At 41.7% G+C, this 18,506-nt stretch overlaps 1 protein-coding gene across 3 annotated transcripts; it reads left to right on the top strand.

The window, feature by feature from the left end:
• The first annotated feature begins 1,109 nt into the window (after positions 1 to 1,109).
• On the top strand, positions 1,110 to 18,443 carry HDDC2 (HD domain containing 2). 3 transcript variants are annotated; one of them, XR_016349161.1, is made up of 7 exons: positions 1,110 to 1,593; positions 3,756 to 3,877; positions 7,554 to 7,656; positions 10,960 to 11,028; positions 15,064 to 15,202; positions 15,655 to 17,577; positions 18,006 to 18,278. XR_016349161.1 is itself a non-coding variant. In XM_075924106.2 (6 exons), exons 1-6 carry the CDS (start codon positions 1,171 to 1,173, stop codon positions 15,672 to 15,674), a joined length of 876 nt encoding a protein of 291 aa, XP_075780221.2. In that variant the 5' UTR covers positions 1,110 to 1,170; the 3' UTR covers positions 15,675 to 18,278. The 3 variants fall into 3 exon arrangements, 2 of the variants coding, with proteins under 2 accessions (XP_075780221.2, XP_075780222.2); XM_075924106.2 differs by having other exon boundaries at positions 15,655 to 18,278; XM_075924107.2 differs by lacking the exons at positions 15,655 to 17,577; positions 18,006 to 18,278 and adding an exon at positions 18,299 to 18,443 and having other exon boundaries at positions 1,127 to 1,593.
• Positions 18,444 to 18,506: the final 63 nt, after the last annotated feature.

Genomic DNA, 18,506 nt, shown 5'->3' with positions numbered 1-18,506 from the left:
TTCCGCAAATGCTTTTAACAGAAAAACTTTTCCGTTAAAAGCATTTGTGGAAAATCATGCCAGTCTAGACGTAGCCATGGTGTTTCTATTGCTAGGTTACCCAGCTCAAAAACTTGGATTCAATAAATAGGGGAGCATGCGGCGCTCAGCAGATAATGAAGCATGGACACTCTTCCTATGTACTGTGGGGTTTGGAAAGGGGTTGTGTCCCCCTAGCCTTCTTTACCTTGGATATCTTTCTTAATATTTCCCAATTGCCAGTACCAATCTTCAGAGGGCTAGTTTAGTCAAGATGCTAATAACCACTGAAATTTTAACTATGATGTCATCCTGAGTGAGCAGGTTCAAATGACACAGTAATTGAAGTGTTGGTGGACCGTTTACTCTAATGCTCTCATCATCACTGCCATTGGTGTAGGGATAGCAAGGGAGAAGTCTTTAAAGAAAAATGTCTAGGGTAGCCCCATCTCCTGAAACACAAGCCCTTCTGAAATGCAGCCCTGGCATTAGCATAGGTCGGTATTTTTCATGGCAAATTCAGGGCCAGTAGAACTAAAGCAGGGTCACTTAAAAAAGGAAAGAAGCTGGTGCTTTTGAAAAAGATAGTATTACTGACAGTGACTCGGCATTGCCTTTCTTTGAATACAAGTACAGGCCCTGATGCTGCCAAGACTTAAGTATACGTGCTTAACTTCAAGCGTGTGAGAGGTTTCACTCAGTAGGGATGGAAGGGGTTGACTGGTTAACCCGCTACGCCGTAAACAGGCAGCTTATCGGCCTGCTTACAAGGTAACTGATTAACTGGCCTAGGCCGGACCCTGCCTGCGGCCACAGCGCCTCTCAGTAGGACCAACGCTCCCAAGGCTCGCGGCTGGGACTGGAGCAGCGCCACCTGGCCACGGCAGGGCCAGGGCTGGAGTAGCTGGGCCGCAGCGGCTTCCTGCCAGTGGCCCGTCGCGCTGCTGCTGGGGCGGGAGGTGAGTCACGCCAGGGCTCCCGGGTTAAATGCAGCGTGAAAGGTCACGTCACAGCCCTGCCGCTGAGCCGAGCCAGCGGCTCACTCGCCCGCGTAACGCTCTGCGCTTGCTCCCCGCATCCGTGCGCGCTGTGCCCGCGGGCCGAGCGAAACACAAGCCCGCAGCGGCGCTTCCCTAGCCGGCCGCAAAGACTATGGAGCGCGCGTGCTCCGAGCGTGCCCGGGGCCTTTTATCCCCCCCCAAAGGCGCATTTGTGCGGTCACTGAGCCGAACGCAGCACGCGGACGCTGCGAGCCCGGGGGAGCGCAGCGAGCCCAGCGGCTCTGAAGCGGGGTCCGACTCGGGCAGGCGGCCAGTCAAGCGGCGGGGCCCTTTGCCGGCGAGTCGCAGCCTCGGCCGGGCAGCAGCGGCTCGGGGGGCGGCCGGGCCAAGCGCCCTTCTGCGGCGGGAGCTCGCCAGGGAGGGCGGGGCTCGTTTTCCACCACCCCTCGGGGCAGCGTGGGAGGCGGGCTCTGCGCGGGCCGCGGCTTCTTTCTCGGCCGGCAGCCCCATGGCCGCGGCCCCGCTGGGCGCCGGGAGCCTGCTGCAGTTCCTGAGGCTGGTGGGGCAGCTCAAGGTGCGGGGCCGGGCGGGCGGGCGTGCGTGCGGGGGGGGATGGGGACTGGCTCTGGCCACATGGCGGGGCGTCCAGGGGCTGCCTGGGGGCAGGTTAATTCAGCCACCCGCGCTCAGGTTGGAAACCAAATCCGGCCAGGCTGCAGTGACTCGCTGCCTGTGAGTGGGTCTTCGCCGGGCCTCCCCACATACCTGGGGGGCGAGTGTGCAGGGGGAGATGAGCTGATTTGGCCCAAGGCCTAGTTTGTCCTAGGATTGTACTGGAATCTCTAGGACTCACGAATCAATCTTTAAGAACAGATTATGTCCTGTGCTGAAACCTCCAGGAATACATCCAGGCTAAATGGCAACCTGCTAAGGCTGCAAATGGGAGTCAGATGCAGATCTATGGCTAAAAATTAAGGCCCTGTCCGTGTACATGATTAAATGGTTAACCTTCACCATTACACACAACAGTGAAGCTGAGTGCCCCAGCTTCTGTTTTCTAGTGGGAGTTTTGTACTTGAGGCTGCCTGAAGTATATGTTGTGTGTGTGTGTTCCTTGCCTCATTTTCGTTGTGTGCCTTATGTTCTACCCTACTGACCTTGTCACCTGTTGGGGATTTTGGACTGGATCCAAATCCTTATAGATAGCTACACACACAAACAATGTGTTTCTCTGGACGTAGCTTTAACTGCAGTGGATGTATTAAAATATGAGCTCTTAAAAAAATTCTTTAATCCCGAAACCCCAAAAATTCTTTAAATCCCGAAACCCAAAAAGTATTTCCTCCCAGTGCAGAACAGAGTGGCCTTGGCAAAAACAATTCCAAGCAGAAACACTACGGCTGTGTCTAAATTGGCAAGTTTTTCTGGAAAATCATCTGCTTTTCCGGAAAAACTTGCCAGCTGTCTACACTGGCCGCTTGACTTTCCGGAAAAGCACTGATGATCTCATGTAAAATCATCGGTGCTTTTCCGGAAAAACTATGCTGCTCCTGTTCGGGCAAAAGGGCCAGTGTAGACAGCATAGTACTGTTTTCCGCAAAAAAGCCCCGATCGCGAAAAAGACGATCGGAGCTTTTTTGCGGAAAACCGCGTCTAGATTGGCCACGGACGCTCTTCCGGAAAAAGCACTTTTTGTGGAAAAGCATCCTGCCAATCTAGATGCGCTTTTCCAAAAATGCTTTTAACTGAAAACTTTTCTGTTAAAAGTATTTTCGGAAATTCATGCCAGTGTAGACATAGCCTACTAGTGGTGCAGGTTGGCATGTAGATGGGTGGGAGGCTGCAACTGGCAAAACAAATACAAAATCCATTCAAATAGTGAAGGCCTATGCTCAGTACAGGCTGAACCTCTCTAGTCCAGCACTCCGTGGTCCAACATGATTTTAGTTAGCTGGTTGTCCATTTTTCATGGACGTGGCCAAGTTTCCCATGGTCCTGTAAAGTTTGTTTATAGACACGAGTCCTGGCTTTCAGTGTTCTGTGCTGTTATTTAGCTCTAATTTACCCTTAAATGTCTTCAAAGGGCCCAGTAAGCAGTGGAAGTGTTGGTAATGCTGCTAGACTATATTAACCTCTGGTGGTTCAGCAAATTCTCTAGTTTGACACTGGTCAGGGCCAAAGGGTGCAGGACTAGAGAGGTTCAATTTGTACAACCTACAGAAGTCATGTGAGAGACAAACCACCACCAAACAAAATGAAGGCAGATGATTTCACAAATCAGAGTAGTGTCACTGACTGAGCATAGGGCTTATATTAGAAACTCTTCAGTTTAATTATAGTTCCTAACTTCACTAATATTGCAGAGATGGAGTGAAGATTAATTACAGTACTTTTGTGACCAATGTTTTGAAGAGGTATAGTACTATTGAAACACTGAATATTCTTTAGTCACATGGAATGTTGTATGGGATATTAAGCTGAAATGGTCTCTGAAAACTGAAAAGGACAGATTTTCTGGTGGTATGTGCTATTGCTGTGTTTTATACTTTATTGCAATAGAGCTTATCACAGGATTAAACTAACTCTGTAACAGTTATTTTTCAGTAATGTTACTGAGGTCTTATTCATGCATGAGAAGGAAATGTTACCTTTAAAGGGACACATTTTTCATTTGGTATCTTTTAAGCTAAATTCTTCAGAATGTTATTTATTATTGTTAAAATTGTCTCCAAACAGAGAGTACCGCGAACAGGCTGGGTGTACAGGAATGTAGAGAAACCAGAGAGTGTATCCGATCACATGTACAGGATGGCAGTCATGGCTCTGATAACTGAAGATAAACAGCTTAATAAAGACAGGTAAGAATACTAATGGTGGTGATTAAACCTATCTCAAGATTTGGGAACTGAGAATTGTTCATCACAACATCACACTCTTCTGAGGCATTTTAGAATGCAGAGGAGGAATCCAAATTCCTGGTTTTTTTCCACTCTTGAACAAGTTGCTATGTGTCTTCTGGAGTTGAGGGTTGAGGAATTATTTTATTAACTAAAAGTGGAGGCGTGGACAGGCTGCCAGGGATGTTAAATGATTCACCATTAAGTATGAGGCGTACCAGTATGCTTATTAGTTCAGTCTTTCAGGTGAACTCCCGTGCTGGCCAGCCACGCTGGATTGGTGCATCCCCAGTCATGGAGGAGCTGGGAGGCAGGACCTCTTGTCCATAGTAAAACTGGGTGGTTGGCTGAGCAGTAGGCCCTAAGTTAAAATAGTTAATCGGTTAAGCGATAGTGTTTAACCGGTAAACTCTTTTAATAACTCTATAGACTGCTAACACAGAATAGCTTACAGCAGTGTTTCTCAACTTTTTTTTATAAAGTATCCCTTAAAAAAAAGTACCCCCAGTACCTACAGTTTTCAGACCCACACAATTTTTTTTTTCTACTGTTGCAACAATTTGTTTAAACAACTTAATTGTTGTCGGGCGGGCGATGAAATTTTTGGGTGTAAAAAGTACAAAAATAATAAAGCATTGTAAAACTTAAAAATTCAATTTTCTCCAAATTTCAGTTGAGTTGACATAACCCCCAGACTTCTCTCGAGTACCCTTATGGGTACTCGTCCCACTGGTTGAAAAACACTGGCTTTAGACCATGCTTTCTCTCAGAGATGTACTTAAGAAGGCTGAAGAATCCCATTCAAAGAGGAGTTTGAAGTGCATGGTGAAGCAAAATCTGTATCTTGTGTAGCTTGTGACCGAGATTCTATTAACACTTGAGAGAAATAAAGAACCATGAAATTAATTTAGTGTATGAAGGAAAACATAATTACAGTTGGAACACTTGTTAAGAATGGTACAGTATCATATTTACTTTGTCAGCTTTCTGAAGTGATAATGTTAGACTACTTTAACTTGGAACTCAGTTTTTCTTATTAACCTTCAGGAAGTATAAACCACGTAAAATCATGTTTCTGATGCTGACTTCTCCTATACTGTCCACAAGAATGCTCTTAATGGCCTAGCAGTGGACATATATGGCTCCTTTTTCAATTGATAACTCAGACAATCATACTCTGTGTTTCTATGGCTTTATACCCTGTTTAATTATTGACATTAGTGAGAGGTGAGTCTACAAACGTTGTAAAACAATATAATCAAAATAGTAGCATTTTAAACTCGCTCTGTATGAGTCTCTAACTTTTAGGTGCAAGCCACTATATAATAAGGCCTAGAGAGCTGAATGACATGAGAGAAGTTCCGTAACCACTTTGTGACAGAGATGGAGTAGATTGCTGATGCCCTTCTATGGGCAGGAGGAAAACACATGATTTGAACAGAAGCATCCCTTAAGGGCAGCGGGACGAGGGGACGAGAGGATAGAAGCTGGAAAAAAAAGACTGATAGGAAATTAAGAGAAATAAAGGAAAAAGGTCATGTACAATTACATCACGTGGAGGTAGACAACTAAATATTGACACATTTTATAATTTTTATACAAATTCTAGAAATCTAAATACTAAGATGTATGAACCTGAATGCTTGATATTAGATGAGGATTGGTCCAGCAACATCTGTGGTCCAGTATGATTTTAGTTAGTGGGATGTCCGCTTATCATGGGTACGACCAAGTTTTCTGTTGTGCCATAAAGTTTTACAGCCACCAGTCCTGGCTCTGTGTTCCGTGCTATCATGTATTTCTAATTTACCCCAAATGTCTTCTAAGAGAGAAGGAAGCAGTAGAAGTGTTGGTAATGCTGCTAGATAATATTTTTTTTAAATTATCCTTTTGGACAATTACTTCTGCTAGAACAGGCTAGGCATTTTAGAACTCACTAAGCAAAGAATTAAATGTAAGTGTAATAATAATACAATTATGAAATGCAGAGGGCAGTCAGAACACTAAAACAGAACACATGTAGGAAGGGACACCTGGACATATGCTGCCAGCTGTGAGGGCTCTGCTGGGCTGCCCAAGTGCACAGGTTACAGGGGAAAAAACTCCAATATAAAATTGCAGAACCCCTAGCAGTGTTATGCAAGCTATCATTTAAATAGCTTCTTTAACAAATGATTGGAGAATACCTACTATAACTGCTAATTTTCTATAAAAGGTTCCAAAGGTGATCCTAGCATTTAAAAGCTGGCAAGCCTAATTTCAGTGACAGGAAAAACTGAAAAGTAAGGAGAAAAGTGATAGAGGTCTATAAAATCATGAGTGGTGTGGAGAAAACGAATAAGGAAGGTTTATTTACTCTTTCACATAACACAAGAACTGGGGGTGACCCAATGAAATTAATAGGCAGGAGGTTTAAAACAGTGCCTTCTGGTAGTGCATTAAACAACATCTGTCACTTTTTTCATTCTTTCCCCAGAGGGAGAGGGGAGTGCAGTGCTTGCAGCAGTGTGTTTTGAGTTTTAAAAAAATAAAATACACATTTTCCCCCTTCCTCTCACTATAGGGCTGTGTCTACACTGGCAAGGTTTTTCCGGAAAATCATCTGATTTTCCGGGAAAACTTGCTAGCTGTCTACACTGGCCGCTTGAATTTCCGGAAAAGCACTGATGGTCTCATGTAAAATCATCAGTGCTTTTCCGGAAAAACTATGCTGCTCCCATTCGGGCAAAAGTCTTTTTCCGAAAGACTTTTGCCCGAAAGGGCCAGTGTAGACAGCAAGGTAGTGTTTTCCACAAAAAAGTCCTGATCGCGAAAATGGCGATCGGGGCTTTTTTGCGGAAAAGCGCGTCTAGATTGGCCACGGACGCTTTTCCGCAAAAAGTGCTTTTCTAGAAAAGCGTCCTGCCAATCTAGACGTGCTTTTCCGAAAATGCTTTTAACGGAAAACTTTTTAGTTAAAAGCATTTTCGGAAAATCATGCCAGTGTAGATGTAGCCCTGGGGTATGCTAGAGAAGGCAATGTGTGTGGGAGGGGGAAGGAGGGAGTGGAGAGACATGCCTTTCTTGTAGATCGGGTGGTGGAGATTATGATGGTTTTTAGGTCCTGGAGCAACCCTCTACCACAGTAGGCCACAGGCCGGGGGCTGATCCCAGATACTAATTAACAGGTTCCCAGTAAGCATCACTCAATAACACATTCATATCCCTATTTGCTAATTGCTTTTAGTGCTTTTTAATGGGTCGTGGCTAACTTAGCTACGTAATACATGTGTGTTTTGTCAGATGGCATTTTGAATGTAGCAGGGCTCCATGCTTCTTTATACTTAGTAAATGCAAACGTTGTTGTCGTGTGTAGTGTATAATGTCCTTAGCATTTATATGATGGGGTTGGTAAATGATATGCTAGGTAACTACACTGCTGTGACTTATTATTTTTTGCTTTTTTTTGAGAGAATCTAGCTTTTTTGTGTCTATCCAAATATCTTTTCATACATAACAGTAACTAGAAATTGGGATCCAAATATAATATGGAATGGAAAATTTGTCACTAATACAGATCTGTTAAAATATAAAGGAGGAAGAGTTAATATTGCTTAGTAATGTGACTATAATCATGCAGTGTTTCTTTCCTTATCAGATGTGTACGACTAGCCCTGGTTCACGATATGGCGGAATGCATTGTTGGAGACATAGCACCTGCAGATAACATCTCCAAAGCGGAGAAACATCAGCGAGAGGAGGTTCGTATGGTTGCAGATTCAGTCTGTTGCTCTGTAGAACTTTGTAAAGGCATTGCACTTTATTTGTAGAAGTGAACAATTAGTTATTTACATAACACCAAAGTGCACAATAATAAGAGAAAATATTTTGAAAGAACCCAAACATCAACCACCTGCCAAAGAGTTGACTTTCAGTAGTCTGAGAGATTAATGAATCTGCTTGTGTTTGTCCATGCTTATTTTCTGGGCCACAAGTCAGGAGAGGGACAGATAGTTAATACTAGACCTGTGGCTTTCAAACTTTTTGTATTTGCTTTCACATAGCAAACCTCTTAATGCGACTCCCCTTTATGTTAAAAACAAAGGATGTTACATTAATGTAATGGGGGCTTGAGGCTGTAAGCCTCATGTAGCTGGCAGTTTATGACCCACATTTAACCACCTTGTGACCCCTTGAGAGGTCATGATCCCCAGCTTGAGTATTCCTGCACTAGACCTTCCAAAGTACATGCAAACTTTGTCTGATTATTTGTTTATTCTTACAGTAACCCCTGTGTGGCAGGTAATCAGTGAGCTGACAAACCAATGTAACTGAGTACAATATCAGGGGTGGGGAACCTCTTTTGCATTGGGGAACCTCTTTTGCGTTGAGGGCCACTGACCCACAGAAAAATCAGTTGGAGGCTGCATACAAATGGGAAGCATAAAAATAAAAAACCCCACCAAAAACAAACAAACAAACAAAAGCAAAAAACTCCAACACACCTCACTGACATGACCCCAGACTTGGAAGCAGAAAGCTATTCTCCACATTCCCCTCACACACCAGAGCCTAGGCGTCCCAGCCTAGTAGATTGTATGCGCATAACCTCTATGGCCCAGCAGTGGGGGGAGGAGGGTGCCCTGAGTCTCAGGGGCTGGATTCAAGCAAGCTGGGCCTGAATTTCCCCACCCCTTAAGTACATCGTTTTTGGCTTAAATAATGGCTACAAATACATCATTAATCTCCATTAATGTCATTCTGGCTGTATTATTTGAAGGAAAAAGGCAAAGTTTTCCTACAGTCACCGCTGGAGGGCACCAACTTTCTTGATAATCTTTTTCCAAGGGATACAGCGATTTCTCTGTCATTCTTATGCTTACTTTTTTGTTTTGATTTAAAAGCATTAATTCTAGCAATATGTTGCTGGTGGAAAGTAGGTCATAAAGATTAGAGGACTATTCACTGTAACATTGACTGTTCTGTTCTCTGTTCACCTGTTTGGAGTGTGCTGTTTTAAAAGAAAATTGTTTCCCTAATGCAGGGGTGGGCAATAATTTTAGACAAGGGGCCACTTCAAAAATTAGTGAAGTGGCCCCAAACCACCCTGGCTGGGGCAGGGGCAAGATACTTCTGTTTTCCCCATCCCACAGACCCTGATTGGCCTGGGGGAGCACATGAAGTCTTTGCCTCTGCCCTCCCCCTTCCTAGAGAGAACTGCTAACTGTTCTAAACAGCTGGTGGTTCCCTCTAGGCATCCGCCACCATGGAAGGCACGAGGAGAGTTGGCGTGTGCCCCCTTCCCCCAGGCCAATCAGGGTCTGGGGGCCGGAGGAGTGCATGAAGGCCCTTGCCCCCGCCCTGCAAGGGGTGTGCGGCACTTGCAGGGCAGGGGGAAGGAGCGAAAGACTTTGTGTGATCCTCCTGCCCCATGGCCCTTGATTGGTTTGGGGTGGGGGAGTGGCAGAGCACCTGTGGGCTGGACCCACCTGGTTGACAGGCTGAATCTGGCCTGCATAGGCCCCTTTGGCCACCCCTGCCCTAATACCTGCTAGGAATGTTTTTCCACTAAGGGCCAGATTTCTTAATGACATTTAGGTGCTTAAAAATATAGGTAGATTCCTGATACTAGTTTCAAAGGAGCTAGGAAGCTGTCTGCATCTTTAGGACACTAATTACCTCTACAGATCTGGCTCTAGGGGTCTGTTGCTTCTCCTGGTCCCATTAAAACAAAAAGGAAGATAGACATTGCTTTATAGGGGAGCAAGATTGAGCCCCAAATATTAATACTTCTGAAGTGCTATGTTTGTTTAATATAACATCTTGACTACGTCTAGACTACATCTCTTTTTCGTAAAAGGGATGTAAATTAGACGTATCGCAATTGCTAATGAAGCAGGGATTTAAATCTCCCCCGCTTCATTAGCATAAAAATGGCTGCCGCTTTTTTTCGGCACGGATCTTTGCCGGAAAAAAGCGCCAGTCTAGAAGCTGATCTTGCGGAAAACGAAGCCTTTTTCGAAAGATCCCTTATTTCATAGAGGGATAAGGGATCTTTCGGAGAAGGCTTTATTTTCCGCCAGATCAGCGTCTAGACTGGTGCTTTTTTCTGGCAAAGCTCTGTGCTGAAAAAAAGCGGCAGCCATTTTTATGCTAATGAAGCGGGGGAGATTTAAATCCCTGCTTCATTAGCAAGTGCGATATGTCTAATTTACATCCCTTTTACGAAATAGGGATGTAGTCTAGACGTAGCCCTTGAGTGGCAAGTTTAGATACAATTGTATATTGGCATAAAACTTGTCTTGCTTTTATTGTTGTTTGTTTCCACACTCGGTCCTAAGTATTGCTTGGGAAATAGAGTATAATGGGAATGAAATTGATTAGTTAGATAAACATGCAATCAGTTTTGTTATTCCATCAAAACAGAGTTAAACAGCATCTTAGTTTGGGAGCAGTGTCTGATTAAGCACCCTATTTAAAAAGTTCATTTATCCCAGAATGCATTATCTTAAGGGTACATTGTTGCCTGACTGCAGAAGCTCATTACTTTTCTTCTCATTTTCCTGAGTGAGTAGAGCTATGTTGCACTGTTATTCAGACAAGTAACAACTTTGTCAGGGACGGGTGCTGTATTTGGTGTTATTTCTGTGGAATGTGCTGGTAGCACCAGAAGTGCTGCCATTATGTTACTGGACATATTTGTTAAGTCAGGAGGGCAGAGCTGGTAACTGGGGGTCAGTGCTCTGGCACCTTAGTTTGTTCATTTTGTTCTGAGCTCATGTCTAGATTGCAGGAGCTGGTTGTTGGATGGTACAGAGGACTAGCACCAAGCAAAAGAAAATAATCTGAAGCAGTTTATTGAACAGTTTCTGGGTGCAGAAGCTATTTTGTACCCATTACTTTTATTTTTCCATCAGCAGAGTTAGTACTGTATGTATGCAGCTGTGGAGAAAAATAATTCAATGTTGTTTATGCAAAGGTCAGATTTTATTTCCCAGAAAAACAAAGGAACAGGTATTGTACGTACTTAGATGGCCAACTGAAAGCAGGCATCTGTCTTTCAGGCAGCTATGAAACATTTGACCCAGCTACTGTCAGAGGACCTGAGAAAAGAAATCTATGAACTTTGGGAGGTAAGCATAAAGCACTTGATGCATACATTATTACTGATAATAGGATCAATCTATTGTCTTATTTTCATGTTGCTTACTGAAGTTCATAATCTTTGTTCTAAAAACTTTACAGTGAGATGGGTTTGGAATTTTGGGAGGGAGTAATGTTTGTTTATATGGCAGCAACTTTCTGAACTTTCATAAAGGAAACAAAATAATTAGGTATAATGACCCTCATTGTGCTCGTTATACCTATGTATCCCCACTGCATTTGAAGGATTGATTTACTCAGCTGAGGGAGGGATTTTGCTTGTATATTTACCTGGTCAGTGCTATTCTATACACAGCATAACCTTGAAAAGGACTGTGGCTTTAACTTTGACAGTTTCTTGAATGAGAATTTCAACTAAATGAAAATAATAGATGGTAGTTCAAATTAACATATACATAAAAATGAAAAATAATGACATGGACCTGAAAATATCTTCTCTTTAGACTGGGGGGGATCTGTTAGGATATTGATCTGATAGGTTATTGTGATCTTGCAAAGAGACCTCTTGCTTTTTGGATAAGATCTTGTATTAACTGCAAATTAAAAAAACAACAACAAAAACCCTGCTTTCCCCAAAAGTTCGTGGTGCTATAAAAAACAAATTATTTTCTCCAACATGTCTTTCCATTGTATAGTAACTTTCCCTCACCAGTTATTTGCAAACTGTTGTATATTTTACTGTAAATAGGTGGCTGTGCAGTCCCTCACCTCTGATACTGACATTCTTATCTGTTCCACTGGCATTGTATTTAAATAAGTTGCGGGATAGTTGTAGACAAATTCTGCCCTCAGTTATGTCTTCCTTGGCTTTAATGGATTGTTGTGTTGGAACGTAACTTTAAAAATCCAGGTCTGCTGTCAATTAAACCAAGTTTAAAACAGCAAATCAGAGAAAACTATAATGTCTATTCCCTGTCTAGCAGAGAGGCAGGAGGTTATTACAGGTAAGAGTTGAACTGTATCACAGGATTCCTTGTGTATTTTATTTTTCCTTAGCTCCTGTAAAAGCTGGGACAGGAGTGGATTTCCCATTGCCTACAGCCCTATTACAGTACACATTAGCTTTTTACCTTTCTCATTAAATACCATCATAGATACACCACTAGGAACTAAAAAGAGTGTGTATCAGAAACAAAAATAAACATCTTCAGGGTTTCCTGCACAGGAGTGGCAGTGTATCACACTAAAAGTATACACAAACCCAGCTTTCACTGCTGCTAAGCAGCTAGTTCTATTAAAATTGCTGAAATATTCAATCAGAATTCTGCTCTGTTACGTAAAAATTATACCATTGATTTTAGCATTCCCTATAGAAAGTGAGAACGAATTAGCACAGATTTGTGCTGGGGATAGGAAGGACAGAGTCTGTAGATTCTCACACTGACAATACAGCTGGCTCCTGACTTTGATGTCCTTGAGCTGACTGTCACTTGTTTCAAGTGGATGGATGGTTTTGAAGTGTGAAGAAAGGTATAAGAGGTAAATGGGGACATTAGCACATTTCCCCCCTCTCTGCATTAGCTTTAATTTTGTGTGTGTACAACTACAGTAATCTTAAGTCAATATCTCCAATTTGTTTTAAGAAACCAGTTACTGGCTCTAAGCAGGATGGGGAAATTGTGCAGAATCTCAGCTAAATGTGAAGAATTACATTTACAGTCTGGTACAATGTTTCATTAAAATAAACCAATGTGGAATATGAGCTGTCCCTGTTGTGCTATGTGCATGAGAAGGCAAGTGTAAAATTCTCAATAGATCAATCTGCTACCCATGCTTAATGTATTGTACTGAAGCAGACGTTTCTGAGCAAGACAATGTCATGATAAAGTTTTCATTTATAATGCTGCCAAATAAAATGTGAACTTTACCAACAAACAGAATGGTTAAAATGCAGAACATGAAAACAGTAGAATTAAATATTCATGAAAATAAGAGGCAGTGTTGAACAGCATTTTAAATTAAAATGCAAATTGAAGAAAAACCCTAAACTTGGTGACATCTTCAAATTAACTAATAATTAAAGCTTAATTGAAATTTCAAAATACAATTTAAATTCGAATTTAATTGCTATCAAAATCCAGATCCCTGAATTTCAAACCTAGAGCAAAGACCATAATAAATTAATAGATTTTTAGTAATGTGTCACACATCCAGGTAAGTATGACAAATTCATTATCTGAACACAACTGTGCTGGAACTACAAATTAGGATTTTGCCAGGCATGACAGATCCACTATTATCTTATAAAAAGGCAGAAGGTCATGTATATTAATCAATGTTAATGCTTCCCACATCATGGGAACTAAAAGTCCTGTTCTAGGAGTTGAGTTTCAACAGTAGCCGAGTTTCCTCTGTTTCAAGGCTCTGCCAAATAGGCAAATTTCTGTGCTCAGTAGACAAAATTCTGCCTTCGCTTTTGCACAGCTCTTATCAAAATCAGTGGCAGTTGTTGCATGGCAACAGACAGGCAGAACAGGGGCGGGAGGGGGGAAGGAGAGAGACAAAATCAAATCAGTATGTTAGGGTACGTCTAGACTACCGCGTTTTGTCGACGGAAGTTTTGTCGACAGATACTGTCGACAAAACTTCCGTCGACAATTTGCGTCCAGACACATGGAGTTCTGTTGACAAAGCAAGCCGCTTTGTCGACAGAACTCCGTAGTCTGGACGCAATGTTACAGGCAATAACACCTTCTGTCGACAGAAAGTGTTATGCCTTGTAAAATGAGGTATACCAGCGTCGACAAAACCGCGGAGTTCTGTCGACGTTATGTCGACAGAACTCTGCGGTAGTGTAGACGCTGGTATTGTTTTGTCAACAAAAGTCCACTTTTGTCGACAAAACTGGGTAGTCTAGACACACCCTTAGATGCCTGTATACAAATGCAAGAAGTATGGGAAATAAGCAGGAAGATCTTGACGTGCTAACACACACACACAACTATGACATAGTTGGTTTCACAGAGAACTGCTAGGATAATGCACGATTGGAATATTGGTATAGAAGGGTACAGCTTGCTCAGGAGGAACGGGAAGGGGGAAAGGGAGAAGGTATTGCCTTATATTAAAAATGAATACATTGGACGGAGGTTGAGATGGACATCGGAGACGGACTTGTTGAGAGTTGCTGGGTTAAGTCAAAAGGGAAAAAAAGCAAGGGTGATGTCATGTTAGTGGTCTACTACAGGCTACCTATCCAGGCAGAAAAGGTGGATGAGAGTTTTTTTTTTTTTTTTTTTTTTTAAAGCAACAGTCATTTGAAGCACAGAATTTGGTGGTAATGGGGGACTTCAACTATCCAGACATATGTTGGGAAACTCACACTGCAGAGCACAGATCACCCGATAAGTTTTCACTGCATTGGAGACCATTTTTTATTTCAGAAGGTTGAGAAAGCTACTGGGGGGAGGGGGAGAGAAGCTGTTCTAGATTTGCTTTTAACAAATAGAGAGGAACTGATTGAAAGTTGAAGGCCAGTTGGGTGACAGGGTCATGAAATCAGAGTTCATGACCCTGTTATTTTTTCTCCCTCTTCAGAGTTCACTGAAATAGCAGGCGGCTTGTGCAGGCACATGGTCCGTATATCTCAAAATAGCCGCCCTGTGCAGATCCCAAATATTAATGGGATCACATTTCGGGCCCAGATAATTTTCATCCAAAAATATTGAAGGAATAGGTACATGAAATTGCAAGACCAATATCAAGGATTTTACTGTATCTGTAAACCCTGGGTTTCTTTGAGAGCGCTCAGATTCAGCGTGTGCATAATAATTATCCCTGCTTAGTAAAGCACATATACTTGTTTCAGTTTCAATGGAACTTAATGTGCCAAAATGTTTTGCTGAATCTCAGACAAAGGTACAGGGTCTACTGTACTCTCTTGAATAGCTCCTTTACAGATGAAGAAAGTCTGTGTAAGAAAAAGCTTTTACTTTTGGCACTGTATTTTAGCATATGTGTGTTAGCATACCACATCAAATCCCTCTCACTGCACATCTGTTCAGGAATATGAACACCAGTCTACAGCAGAAGCCAGATTTGTAAAAGAGCTGGATCAGTGTGAGATGATACTTCAAGCATCGGAATATGAAGAGTTGGGAAAAATGCCTGGACGACTGCAAGACTTTTATGATTCAACTGCAGGTATGACATTTGATTTTTGTAAACAAACCCTTGTGGTTAGATACTATTCACTTCTGAATCACAAGATAGTTTATAGATGAGACTTCTAAAGCCAGATCTCATCAATTAAAGAGAATTGTTGAAAACAGTTAACATTTATAGAACTGGGGTCTAGAATACTTATTCATATGCTTAAATTTAAGCCCAAGAGTTAGCTTCAGTGATTTTAATGGGTATACGCTCAGATTTAAAATTAAGCACATGCATTACTGTTCATAGGAACAAGGCTATAACATTTTCATCCTCAACTGTAGTTACTAGGTACAAAACCACAATTAGAAAAGTAATTAATTTATTGGATACTCTCTCTGTTTTATGCTGATTCCTATGTGAATAGTAGAAGCAGACACAGCAACCCAGGATACTTTTATTGAAAAAAAAAATTGGTGCCAAGTGATTTTTTTTTTCTTTAGGCAGTTGTCTTCAGCGTTAAGCAGCAACAGAGAGAAGATTCTGTGAATTCCAGTGGGGTCTGATTCTTGGATTTACTTAGGCACCTAACTGCTACTTTCATTTTTGTGAATCTAACCTTGAGTCCCCTTTATGAAACTGTGTAAAGGGGATGTGAAAGTAGGAATAAATGATTGGGCAACAAAATGACAAATGAAATTTAATGTTGATAAAGTAATGCACGTTAGGAAAAAATAGTCCCAAATATACATACAATATGATGGAGACTAATTTGGCTACAACTACTCAGAGTTCAGGAGTCATGATGGTTAGTTCTCTGAAAACATGCAAACACTGTTAGGAATAATTTAAAAAGGGACAGAGAATATCTTATTGCCTCTATATAAAACCATGGTACTCCCGCGTCTTGAATACTACATACAAATGTGGTCGCCTCATCAAAAGAGATATATTGGCATTGGAAAAAGTTCAGAAGAGAGCAACAAAAATGATTAGGGGTTTGGAATTGGTCCCATATGAAGAGAGATTAAAAAGATTGCAACTTTTTAGCTTAGAAAAGAGGAGACTAGGGGAGGTGGGTATGATAGAGGTATATAAAATCATGACTGATGCGGAAAAAGTGAAAAGGAAAAGTTATTTACTTATTCCCATAATGTATGAATGAGGAGTCACCCAATGAAATCAATAGGCAGCAGGTTTAAAACAAAAGGAAGTTTTTCTTCTCACAGTGCAGTGTCAACCTCTGGAATGCCTTGCAAGAGGTGGTTAGGACTGTCAATGGTTATTAGCCAGGATGGGTGATGAGAGAGATTGCTTTAAGATTCCCTGTTCTGTTCACTCCCTCTGTGGCATCTTGCATTAGCCACTGTCAGAAGACAGGATACTGGGTTAGATGAACCTTTGATCTGACCCAGTGTGGCTGTTCTAAAGTTTCTTTCCTTTGTAAGAGCACTATGAAAGTCTTTGTGAATGAGAACCAAGCCCATTGAACAAGTTGCTTCAGATGTGGTTGTATTGTGTTAAATTCCCTTCTCTAGTTTCCCCTAATATGCAAAGATTAAGTAAAATTAACAATATTAAATACAGTTTAACATGACTGAAGGGCTATGTTCAGAGACAAAATAGTGCCAGTTCTTGTTTTCCAAGACAAGTTCCATCTTCTACACACAGGCTACATCTACACTGCAGGCTTCTTGTGCAAGAGTTCTTGTGCAAAAGGTCTTCTGCAAGAGTGTCCATGGCAGTGTGGACGCTCTCTTGCGCAAGAAAGCTCTTGCGGCTATTTTAGCCGTAGGGCTTTCTTGCACAAGAAGGCAGTGTAGACAAGCAACATGAATTTCTTGTGCAAGAGGGCTTATTCCTCGTGGGGAGAAGAATAACTTTTCCAGAAGAAGCCCTGTTTTCCAACACTTTACTGTAAATTTACTTGCGCAAGAATGCGTGTGCAGTGTAAATGCTCTGCAAACTTTTTGCGCAAGAACTGTTCTTGTGCAAAAAGTGTGCAGTGTAGATGTAGCCATAGTGTCAGTGGAAAGCTCCCTTCTTCCCCAATTGACTATAGGAGTGATTCAGTGCCCCCTGAAGAGGTGAACATCAGAAATAAATAGTTGAAAGTTTGTGATAACTGTATCCCTAGCTGTCATCTTGCTCATGTTCCTGCTTCCAAATTGCGTGAATCTAGAGATGCTAACCCTCACCAGTGGAAGCAGCAGGTTGATCTGGTGTTTCTTTTCAGAAATAAGATTCTTATAGACACAGATTTTGCACAAGATTTAATTTAATCCTTTGTTGCCAAGTTTCTACCCAGTGACTTAGGTTTTTTTTCTCCTGCCAGGAAAGCTTCAGAAAACTTCCTGTACACAATGTTTTCTTGGCAACATATCATGTATCATGCTTGTTAACTTTTGCACCCCATTATGTCTCCAGTTCAGGAAAAAATATCCAGGTGCTTATGCCCATCACAATTCATAGATTCCAGGGCAAGAAGGGTAATAGCCCTAGTAAATTGTTACAATGGTTGATTACCCTGTGTATCTTAGTGCTAAATATGAGTTTGTCTGCCTTAAACGTCTAATCTGGATCGTGGTGTATATATACACCATTTGCTGCTGGCCCTTAAGGGAAGACCTGGTCACCTGTAAGAATAAATATTTAACCATCTCTTAAGCTAAAAAGTGTGATTAATGGCTTGGAAAACATGCCTCCTCCTAGTGACACTCAGTGAACTTAATCTGTGGAGTTTATCAGCTGTTCTTGTACAGCGAGCACCAGAACTGGATACACTTGTCCAGTAGCACCAGTGCCAGCTCTAGAGGTTGAGATGGAATTGAGTACATCTCCCTGCAAACATGAGCTTCAAGTTTAAGTAACATCCTGAATCAGGGTTCATAGCATGAATTTTGTATTCAGGACCTTCCTCCAAATAGTATATTGAACAGGGTGTACTCTATTCAACAATGCACCCAAGCATTTATTCAATTACTCTTTTCAAAACTATAGGTATAGGCCAGAAATCTCATTTAGTGTTCACCATTAAAGGGAGAATATATCACAAAAAACTATTAATACATAATAGTTTGTATTGTACTAATTTGTTACACAAATTGAAATAAAAGCATGGTAATGACTTTTTTTTTCATTTTACAGGAAAATTTAATCACCCAGAAGTAGTCCAGCTTGTGTCTTCCATTAACACAGAGAGAAATAGAAAAATAGCTGCCACAACAAGTGAACCACACTCTTAAGGCATTTCTTTATAACTCAAATAAAATCACTAACTTTTCTCCTCCCATCAAGTGCTGAGAATCCATGGAAAAATATATCAGCGGTCCCTTATCTATGGGATACTAGAGAT

Source organism: Pelodiscus sinensis, chromosome 3 (assembly GCF_052426305.1).
Source record: "Pelodiscus sinensis isolate ZL-2025 chromosome 3, ASM5242630v1, whole genome shotgun sequence".
Taxonomy (NCBI): Eukaryota; Metazoa; Chordata; order Testudines; family Trionychidae; genus Pelodiscus; species Pelodiscus sinensis.
This window is presented reverse-complemented; position numbering and strand designations above follow the sequence as displayed.

Coding starts and splice junctions, on each gene's coding strand:
- HDDC2 (XM_075924107.2), top strand. CDS start 1,171: ATGGAGCGCGCGTGCTCCGAGCGTGCCCGGGGCCTTTTATCCCCCCCC. Junction 7,657..10,959: donor AGAAACATCAGCGAGAGGAG/GTTCGTATGGTT, acceptor TCTGTCTTTCAG/GCAGCTATGAAACATTTGAC. Junction 11,029..15,063: donor AAATCTATGAACTTTGGGAG/GTAAGCATAAAG, acceptor ACATCTGTTCAG/GAATATGAACACCAGTCTAC.